We start from the raw sequence: 10,490 nt of genomic DNA, 5'->3' as shown, positions 1-10,490 counted from the left end.
CCCATTTGTTGGTGACAGGGCTGGGGACCTGTCACCAACAGGACAGGTCACAGGAGTGGACTCCCTGTGACTTTGGCTCCTTGGTTCCTCAGGGAGCTCCTTGTGCCAGCTCCCTGTGCCTGTGCTGCCACAGCTGCAGCGGGGACTGGTGGCACGCCTGAGCTGTCAGCAGCTGAACTGAGCACATGGGAGCACGCTGGAACGGAGGTCAGGCCATGCTGAGCAGCCCCCAGCAGCAGCAGCAGGGCGCTCCGCAGGCTGCAGCGCCCGCACCCAGCTGTGGGTGCTCCTGGAGGCAGCCGCGCACTCAGATCCCTTCGCAGACCCCTTGAGCATCAGACTGAGACTGAACGACTTTCCATTGTCTTTGCAATCGCTCATACAGGACCTTTATTGTTCGCCTCTTGCTGCTCAGCCTGGCTCCCGCAGCCCCGCGGGGGCAGCGCAGGGCGCGGGGTCACAGCGCGGGCGGTGCCGCGGCCGGCGGGGATCACCGGGCACCGGCCGGGAAGGGCTGGGATCACCGGGCAGTGCCCGGGCAGCGTGCGGGATCACCGGGCAGTGCCCGGGCAGCGTGCGGGATCACCGGGCACCGGCCGGGAAGGGTGCGGGATCACCGGGCACCGGCCGGGCAGGGCTGGGATCACCGGGCACCGGCCGGGCAGGGCTGGGATCACCGGGCAGTGCCCGGGCAGGGCTGGGATCACCGGGCAGTGCCCGGGCAGGGTGCGGGATCACCGGGCAGTGCCCGGGCAGGGCTGGGATCACCGGGCAGTGCCCGGGCAGGGCTGGGATCACCGGGCACCGGCCGGGCAGCGTGCGGGATCACCGGGCACCGGCCGGGAAGGGTGCGGGATCACCGGGCAGTGCCCGGGCAGGGCTGGGATCACGGGGCAGTGCCCGGGCAGGGCTGGGATCACCGGGCACCGGCCGGGCAGGGCTGGGATCACCGGGCAGTGCCCGGGCAGGGCTGGGATCACCGGGCACCGGCCGGGCAGGGCTGGGATCACCGGGCAGTGCCCAGGCAGGGTGCGGGATCACCGGGCAGTGCCCGGGCAGGGCTGGGATCACCGGGCAGTGCCCGGGCAGGGTGCGGGGATCACCGGGCAGTGCCCGGGCAGGGCTGGGATCACCGGGCAGTGCCCAGGCAGGGTGCGGGATCACCGGGCAGTGCCCGGGCAGGGCTGGGATCACCGGGCAGTGCCCGGGCAGCGTGTGGGATCACCGGCCGGGCCGTGCCCCGCGGTGCTGCCGGTGTGCCAGCGGGCTCCTGGAGGCTGGCAGCGGGCACGGCCCCGCTACACCCTGCCCAGCATCCGCGCGATCCACCAGTTGCAGGGCATGATGACGCGGCAGATGACCCTGCCGCCCTGGTAGCAGTACGGGTAGGGGTAGTAGCCCAGCAGCGGCTCGCACACCCGCCGGCAGTAGCGGTGGGCACGGCGGCACTGGGCACAGCAGTAGCCCCGCTCATCCCACAGAGGGTGGAACTCCAGCCCGTTCTCCGACTGCCGGCAAGAGGCGCAGTCAGAGGGGGCTGCGTGGCTGAGGCACCCGGGCAACCTTTCCAATCACCTGGGCACCTCAGGGGAGGAGCAGGGCTCCCCGGGGACGTGGGGACACCCCCAGGGCATGCACAGGGCATCATCATCCCAAGGAACACAGCCGGGGGGGCACTCCTGACCATGGCCAGGACGGTGGGCAGGGCAGCCCAGGGTGGGGGTCCCTCACTCAGGCAGGGCAGCCCAGGGTGGGTTTCTCTCACTCAGGCAGGCAGCCCAGGGTGGGGGTCCCTCAGGCAGGGCAGCCCAGGGTGGGTTTCTCTCACTCAGGCAGGGCAGCCCAGGGTGGGGGTCCCTCACTCAGGCAGGGCAGCCCAGGGTGGGTTTCTCTCACTCAGGCAGGGCAGCCCAGGGTGGGTTTCTCTCACTCACGTAGTCATTGACAGGCAGCTCCTCCTCGGTGAGCTGCCGTGCCCGACGCTTGGGCCCTGCCTGCGTGTCCTCCTCCAGCTCGTGTTCGTTCCCCCCGTCCAGCCAGCTCTGGCTGTCCATCTGCAGCTCAGGCTCTTCTTCTTCTGCCCCTTCAAGGTTGGCCAGCTCAGGAGCTACAGGGAGAGTCCAAATGTCACTGCCAATAACCACGGAACAGGGGACAAATGCAGCAGCAAGAATTAATGTCTCTACCAGAGTTTGGTGCCAGGGTACAGGAAAGGCCCACTGCAAGCCAGTGCTCCATTGCCTCCTGCTCTCACCCAGCCTGGGGCAGGGCTGAGGGAGACAATGGCCCATTCCATCCCCATGCTCACGGGTGGGTGCTGTTGGCATCTCCTGCATGGGGCTGTGGGTGTGCAGAAGCACATCCTCCTGCTGGGCTCTGCTGCTGGGGGTGGATTTGTAGAGCCCCATCAGAGCAACATGATTTGGGGCAGATTATGCTCAGTTTCAGCTCTCTTAGCTTAGGAAAGAACCACAGCAGCAATAATTTCCTTTGCTAGGGAAGGTGCCAGACAAGCCTTGGGACACTGCTGTCCTGGCAAAGGCTTTGGGTGCACCTTGGTGGCCCAGCTGGACCCACTGAGCCAGGACACTGCTGCAGGTGGGTCCAAAAGCAGGGACAAGGAAGCAGAAAGGGGACAGCAGTCAGGGACACCAGCCTCCCCCTGCACCAGGGAGCTCTGGTGCCCACCTGCCCTCCAGAGCACAGGTGAGCTGGCCAGTACCTGTGAGCAATGCCATGTGCCTCTGTGGCTGCAGAGCAGAGGGAGTTTGCTCAGCAGGGATTTTTAAACTGCCTCATTCGGCTGGAAGTGGGTTAGAGAGAGCAGGTAATTACAGCAGCACATCTCAGAGGCCACAACCTCTGCGAGGGCTGTGCAGTGAGCAGCTGGAGGTGGCAACCCCGCCGTGTGATTTAGATGCAGATGTCTGCTCACACTCTGATGTTCATGTGGTGTCGAGGATTTAGGCGTCCCAGTTTCCAGCAGCGCTGCTTTCTTTGCAGGTACAAGGGATTATTTTTTTTTTTTTTCTCCCTTGTTATGAGGAGGGTGGCCACTCTGCAAAGTGCAGGGCGGCGGGGAGCTGGCAGAAACAAGTGCTTTGTAGAGAGAATCCTCAGCCCCTGCTATTACATTGGCCAGGATCTCCTGTGGTCATGGGCAACACGGTGTTCATGCCTGAGATGTACACGAGGCTGTGGAAGTGGGCTCCCAGCGTGGCACAGAGGGGGACAAGGCAGGGGCCACAGGCAGGGCTGTTCCCAGTGAGAGGAGGGCTCATGAGCCCCTTGGGGAGGAGATGGCTCCTTGTACCTGCTATTGGCGTGGGGTGGATCCAGAAGATGGTCACATTTTTGCAGATGTCAAAAATTTTGGAGCTCCTCAGGAATTCCTTGTTCTGAATGGGCTTTTCCCCAGGCACCCAGACCACAGACTGCTCAAAGTAGGTGGTGGTGATTTCTTGTCCCTGGAAGAAGAGCAAGACATTACCCTGGCGTGGTGAGACACCCAGCTCCCAGCACTGGCTGCTTCTCCTCCCCTTGGCTTAGAGGCACCTCTGCCCTTCCCAGAGAGCAGCTGGACTCCACCTGCCTTGGCTCGTGGTGTTCATGGGATGCACACACAATACCCCAACAGCCCTCACCACCCTGCTCTCCTCTCTCTTAGTTCATCACCCAAGACCCTTTTCCTGCCCAGTCCCCACTATCTGGAAGAGCCTTCTGGAGCCCTCCAAGTCATTTAAAACCCAAGATTAAACCACCTCTGTTCTACTTCGGTCCTAGGATTTAATTCCTCCTTCTGCTGCTGATTTTTTGATCGAACACTTTAATTTACTCCTCACAGAAATTCTTTGCACGGCTGTGTTCAGTAATTTATACCACATGTCTCTGCCGTTGCATTAGTCCATGGTGTGTTTTGGCAGGCACTTAGGGAGGGAGATATATAAAGATTATGGGATGGGTCTGCGCTGAGCTCTCTGCCAAGGCAACATTGTCTGTGTTGGTGGTGGTAGCCCATAGAGCAAGCTGGCAAAAAGTGTTTTTCTCTCCAGAAGGCATCCAGAGCTGTATATCTCTTTTATAGAGTTTTTCCTTACGGCTTTGGGAAGTCACAGGAAGGAGCCAACACAACCCGACCCAGACTGGGTCATTTTTGGAGTCTCTGGTGGAAGCTGCAGGGTCGGGGAGGTGCTGCCTGCAGGACCTGGCAGCGTGCAGGCTCCAAGAAGACATGACTGGAGCTTAAATCTACATTTATCTCACTGGCTTTTACATCTCAGCTCTCTACCCGGGGCAATGTTCTGCTGAAGCCTGGGAAGTTATATCCCTTTTACGACGGTAGCTGGAAAGATCTATTAGCTTCTTAGGGCATAATCAAAGAATCGGTGTCTGGGAATTTGGGTCATGATTCAGGGAAATGTTTCTGCCCACGCTTCATTTCAAACACGTGTCCTGCTGGCATTTTATCTGCAGCAGCTTCCCTGGGCGGGATTCAATCTGCCAACACCCCTCCTCTTGCAAATGGGGAGGCAGGAGGGCTGTGCCTTGTGCCACCACCAGGACCTGGGGATGGGGACAGGGACAAAGGACCACTGCTGTCACTGAGGGTCACGCTGTCAGGGAGGGGCTCAGTCATGGAGGCCACACTCTTTTCCATGCAGCATGCAAGGCTCCTTGCGGCAGGATGCGGGGCAGTTAAACGGGTGCAGGAAGCAATAGGCACATCAGTGGGATGAAGGTCCATGCGGGACAAGGAAGTGGCCCCAGCCTGGTGTTTCCTATCTCTCAGGTCTGCATGCCAAGGGTTTTCTCAATTTGCATTTCTTAAACGTGGCTGCTCTTTTAAATCCCTTATTTCTGCCTCATTCTGTTTGAAAACATGAGGCTCAAATCTTGGAGAAAACAATTGATTGACTTTTTGGTGCCTGCTAATCCTGAGCTGCCTTACGACCTTTTGACTACAACAGGATTATTGTTCTTGATCTCTGGTATTGTGCTGAGAGGCTTTTGTCTGTTGCTTTCTAATCCCGTCTCTTTTCACTTGTTTTCATAAGCAATCCTCTGAAATAAGATCAGTTTATGAAGCGATCACAACTCATTATTTCTTTATTGCACATCTCTGGGAAGGCTGGAGCAGATGGGAAGGCGGCAGGAGTGGCAGCCCCTATGCCAGGGAGAGCAGTGGGTTTCACAGGGCAGAGGGGGGCCCTGCTCTATTCACCTACCTCAAGCTCAGGGATCTTGGCCTCTGTCGTCTCAGGCAGGACTTTAGTCTGACTTTTGATGAAACATTTTTGAAGTCCCACAAAGAAGATGCCAGTTATTCCCTACAGGATCAAAGCAAACACACAAAAGGCAGTCAGGGCAGAAAGTAGGATGAATAACCCATTGGATGCAGGGTACAGCTGGACGAGGAAGGTTCAGTCATATTTTTCCTGTTGCTATTTTTGTGCCAGTTTCGTTCAGCAGCGGTGCTAACACGTACTAACAGGTTCTCATAAGGGATATTGCATTTTATGGTTTGGGAGAACTGGGCTTTTTACAAATATTTTAAGGCAGGTAGTCATAAAATTTTACTCTGCTCCTCTTCTCCTGATAACTATCACGAGCTCTCATTATAATAAATAAAAATATGCAGAATAGCATCTGACCGTTATGGTTATATGAACATTCAGCCCCCAGTTCCTGCTAGGTTATTAGCTCAAAATTTTGCCATATGTCACTGCACAGGGTATTTCCCTACAAATTTTAATTAGGTTTCATAGAGAGCTTTCTTCAGTGTCATGAGGTTTTAATGCTCTCCAGACAGACAAATGCACTGGGCTCAGATAGACTGATGATCATTGCCTTCCTTTGCAAGGGTAAATCCAATAGCTAGCTCTGGCTTCCAAGATGTATTTCATTGGAACTCAACCACGCCACTATTAAATACAGGTGGAAGCTCATGTAGATAGCACATCTCCTTTCCTTTGAGAGCATCCCCAGTGTGTCTGGGTCTTGCTCTCCCTGATGCAGGAATAAATAGTCCTGGGACTTGCTCCAGGGGCTTCACAGTGTCCTGCAGGGCCCATCAGTCCTTCTGCAGGACTGCAGGGTCTCAGGGACAAGCTGCCACACTCACGTTTTTGAAGTCATGGATCTCCAGGATCTCCTCACTGCCATTCCCGCTGCTGAAGGTCTCTGTCCTGGCCAGGGGGTCAATCTCCATCACAATCTTCTTCTTCTCACCATTGCTGAAGAACGTGTGCTCCATGTCATAAACCTGGGAGGCCACAGTCACACAGGGGTCAGCTCACACCCTCTGGTTTCAGAGGCTGTCCAGTGGGTGGACAGGCTGTGCTGGGTGTGTGACCAGCACTGCTGGGGACCCTGCCATGGCTCTGGCTGCTCCCTCAAGCCCAGCTGTGAGCCAGAGCAATCACCAGGACAGCACGAGGGGAGGCAGCTCCCAGGCAGGAGCCTGGGCTGGGTGAAAGGGCAGCTGCAGCCAGGGTGAGGGGTAATGTTTGTCAAGCCTGGGACGTGTGTCAAACCTGGGAGAAGATGCTCCTCACACACCTGCAGCAGGAGCTTTGCCCCAGCTCAGCCTTTGCTGGTGCTTTCTGTGGCCTGAGCCTGGTTACAGCCCCGGCTGGACTGAATTCCTGAATCCACAGGTACTTCACTCTCCTTCTGCCTGGTCTGCTTGTTGCCCACTGCATCCCTGGCTGCTCTGCTCCACCACGGTGTCCCCGGCTCACCTGCTGCACCGTGTCCTCCCCAGCTTACTCGCGCCATCTCTGCGCCTTCTGTTTCTCCCCAAAGGCAGAGGGAAGAGCCTCTCTCTGCCTGGAGGAGATCAAGGATTGCCTGCGGATCAAAGACCTCCTGGAGGGCTGCTGCAGAGCTCCGGGGCGTTAGCAGCCGCTTCCCGGTGGGCCCATCCCCGGGGAGCAGCGCCGGCAGTGGCAGCAGCAGCAGCATCAGCATCAGCGCTCTCCCTCTCCTGCTCGCACTCGGCAGCCCTCGGTCCCTGCGGATGCCTGACCCTTCCTGGGTGAGTAGTGGCAGATGCTCTTTGAAGCACAAAAACGATCCTGCTGGCCCTGGGGAGCCTCCTTTCCCAGCTCGAACGGAGCCCCGTGGAAGTAAAAGAAATCCTGCAAATTCCCTCAAGCCCGTGGGGCAGGGAGCAGAGATGGAGGCACAGCGATGGGAGAGCCCTGTTCAGCCCATGGCATGGCCATGGAGCAGAGATGGAGACAGCACAGCGATGGGAGAGCCCTGTTCATCCCACGGCATGGCCATGAGCCAGGGCAGGAGATGGAGCAGAGATGGAGGCACAGCGATGGGAGAGCCCTGTTCAGCCCATGGCATGGCCATGAGCCAGGGCAGGAGCATGTGGGCCCCACTGGTGAGGGGCAGGAGCTCTGCCCTTAGTGCCAGCCCAAACCCCCATTCACAGTCCCCTGGTTGCTGTACATCCCTCCCCTCGGGGCTTCAGAGCCTCTCAGCAGTGCTCCCAGCATTGGTATCCCCTGCTTGGCACCCAACTGGGTGCAGAACTGCCTGTGCAGATGGGAACTGATAGGAACATTCACCCCTGCTCAAAGGTTAGAGGAGTGATGTGTGCCTTGGCAGCCATGGACATCTCCTGATGGTCTGCAGGAAGACTTTGTAAAGATATACAGCTCTCCATGGATCTCATGATATGGTAAAACAGTCTGAAGCCTAAAATGGGTGGAAGGCCGCTGGTTTTGACTGACAAAATGCACACAGTGCCATAAATCATTTCAAGGAGGGCAGGATCCCAGGTGGCACCTTACCTTCAAGTGCCTCTCCATTTACAGAGAATGACTTTGGCCAGCACAGCAGCCAGCTAACCCACTTGGGCTTTGCCAGCTCTGTGCTGCTCAGAGCTATGAGATGTTTTATAGGGCTAAAAATGACACTTGCTGGGGAATGGTTGAAATATGTCCCTCTGCAAGGCTGTGATGAGCCCCTCGTTAGCTGAATCATCAGCTGTGCTGCCTGGCGAGGAGGCTGCTGTGCAGAGGGCAGAGCCGTGTCCGAGGCCACCCCTCAGAGGAACAACTCTTCTTTCAAGTTTTTTTTCCACTCTCCAGTTACATGAAGGAAGCTTGAAGGGTTTCATGTTCTTTAAAGAGTTTAATTCCCCTTGGCTGATATTTTTGAGCGTTACTAACTTCCAGCCCCCTCCAGCCTGTTTGTCCTGAGGATTCCTGGGCCAGCTGGAGAAGCCACAGGGATGGGGCAGTGCTGGGCTCTGGGAGTGTCTGGGTGCATCTCTGCTGCAGGAGCAGCTCTGCTTTCTCCTGGCCTCACACCCTGCTTGCCTGCCCATCAGGTGTTGGGGAGTGCTGCATGGACTCCATCCTCCACCAGTGAGGACACCAAGGGCTCTGGTTGTCCCTCCTGAAGCTGTGCATTGTCCCTGCACTGTCTTCTTGGAGAAAACTGCCCCTCCAGGGGTTAACAGCCTCTTCCTCTCATGGCTGGCATGACCCCTGTTTTTCTAGGAACAGTAGAGACTTTATAATCGTCTTGGCAGGATTCTGGAGGAACATATGGCTTTTATTGTTTTTCCTTTTATTTCAGGGGGTATTTATTTCTATTTGCTGATAAGAAGATAAAGTTTCCAGTGAGCAGGGTGCTTCCTCTGCCCGGCAGGAGGGCGGCCTGGCCGGCTGGAGTGGCTCCAGGACAGTGCAGGGAGCAGACTGGAGATGCCAGCGTGGGAAAGAGGCTGCCTTGGCTGTGCACAGGAATTTGGAGATGCTCTTGAGAGCCAGCAAACCCCACTGGTGATGGGGTGCAAAGCGGGGCCTCCTGGGTGAGCATGGAAATTCAAAGGAAGGGAGGACGAAGGGCAGCAGGCGGGCTGTGGGTTTCAAGGTTAAACGATTCCCTGGGGGTGTGAGATAAAAGGGTTTTGGCAGCAGTGTCAGGATGCTGGGCAGCGGCGGGCAGAGACGGCTGGGGAGGCACAGCCCCGCTGCCGCCCCGACACGGCACTCACAGCAGTGCTGGGCTGCAGCTGGGAATAAAGGAGCCCAATCCTGTTAGCACAGGCTCCTGCAGAAGCTAATCCGCCTCACCGTCCCTCACATTGCAGACACATTAAAGTAAGAAATATAATCCATGACAATCAATCACCGCTGCGTCCTGGCTTTCTCTCCTCTTTATGCGGTGGCATAATGACTTTTCCACCGGTTTCTGGCAAGATAATTGAAATGAAATGGAAAATATTTTCTTACTTGTCATAAAATTTGCTGCTGGTGAAATAAGAGAAACTTTAACTCTTCATGGTGTAGCTCCCATCCCCTGTAATTGTCAACTGGGGAAAGAGCGCGGTGACGGGGGAGAAAACCAGCCTGCATAAAGTAAAAGCTAGTTATGAATAATACAAAGATTTTTAAAAGTCCCAGGAGTACCTGTGGTCTGAGAAAATGCATCTTGTGAAGTTGCCTGGGTTTTGGAGAGTTGTTAAAAGTTTCAGCGAGTCAAGGGGAGGGGGACAGCTCTGTCTGGGGAAGCAGCGCTCTGAAATGCCGGATCAAAGAGTTTTTACTTACTTTTCTGGGTGCCGGGTTCCAGAGGTATCTGACACCAAAAAATATCAGGATAAGGGAAAGGAGCAGCAGGCTGAAGAGCAGTCCGCAGAGCTGGTACCTGGGGCAGCCCTTCTCCCGCGGCTTGGCTGCTTCTGCCTGGTGAAGGAGAAAGCGGCGATGGCCGGGCTGTGCCGAGGGTCCCAGCAGGAGGGGACAGCACAGCTCGGACCCTGCTGGCCCCGCGGGGATCGGGGGGGGGCAGGCCAGCCGTGAACTCACGTCCAGAAAGCGGCAGCGCTCCGGGCTGCGCCCCGCCGTCCCTCCCATGGTCTGTGCGCTCCGTGTGCGAGCAGCCAGCCCGCTCCGAGGTGGAGTCACCGAGCTCGGGCTGCACACGCGGGGGGAAGGCAGGGCCACGGCCACCCCCTCGGGGGGACAGCCGGCTGTCCCCAGCGCTGCTGGCCCCACGGTGTGATGGCTGTCACACGGCCAGGGCCACCTTCTCTCTGATCTGTGCTTCTGCCCCAGCTCGGGCCCTTGTGCCAATGGCTGGACATGCCCACACTGCATGTGCCCCATGAGCCTGGGGACAGGGACACTGCTGCACTGTCCTTGAGTGGGTGGGAACAGCCTGGGAGCTGCCAGTGGGGTCCCTGCATGGCAGGGGACACGGGATGGCAGGGAACATGGGATGGCAGGGGGACATGGGATGGCAGGGGACACAGACATGGCAGGGGACATGGGATGGCAGGGGGACATGGGTATGGCAGGGGACATGGGATGGCAGGGGACACTGACATGGCAGGGGGACACAGACATGGCAGGGGACACGGGATGGCAGGGGGACACGGGATGGCAGGGGACATGGGATGGCAGGGGACACAGGGGACGCAGAAATAGCAGGGGACACAGACATGGCAGGGGACACAGGATGGC

At 57.5% G+C, this 10,490-nt stretch overlaps 1 protein-coding gene across 1 annotated transcript; it reads right to left on the bottom strand.

Annotated features, from left to right (window-relative positions):
• Positions 1–1,298: 1,298 nt before the first annotated feature.
• Positions 1,299–9,896, bottom strand: TNMD (tenomodulin). The gene is made up of 7 exons (XM_036402394.2): positions 9,834–9,896; positions 9,576–9,710; positions 6,122–6,262; positions 5,226–5,327; positions 3,314–3,467; positions 1,935–2,107; positions 1,299–1,508 (listed from the first exon to the last, which is right to left on the bottom strand). Exons 1-7 carry the CDS (start codon positions 9,879–9,881, stop codon positions 1,299–1,301), a joined length of 963 nt encoding a protein of 320 aa, XP_036258287.1. The 5' UTR covers positions 9,882–9,896.
• Positions 9,897–10,490: the final 594 nt, after the last annotated feature.

This window comes from Molothrus ater, chromosome 14, assembly GCF_012460135.2.
Source record: "Molothrus ater isolate BHLD 08-10-18 breed brown headed cowbird chromosome 14, BPBGC_Mater_1.1, whole genome shotgun sequence".
Lineage (NCBI taxonomy): Eukaryota > Metazoa > Chordata > Aves > Passeriformes > Icteridae > Molothrus > Molothrus ater.
The sequence above is the reverse complement of the archived record's forward strand: the minus strand, read 5'-3'. Positions and strand labels throughout refer to the sequence as shown.

Excerpts from the sequence above, each read along its gene's own strand:
- TNMD (XM_036402394.2), bottom strand. The coding sequence starts at position 9,881 with ATGGGAGGGACGGCGGGGCGCAGCCCGGAGCGCTGCCGCTTTCTGGAC. Across the intron at positions 9,711-9,833 it reads AGCGCTGCCGCTTTCTGGAC|GCAGAAGCAGCCAAGCCGCG; the intron begins GTGAGTTCACGG and ends CTCCTTCACCAG. Across the intron at positions 6,263-9,575 it reads GGAACCCGGCACCCAGAAAA|GTTTATGACATGGAGCACAC; the intron begins GTAAGTAAAAAC and ends GTGGCCTCCCAG.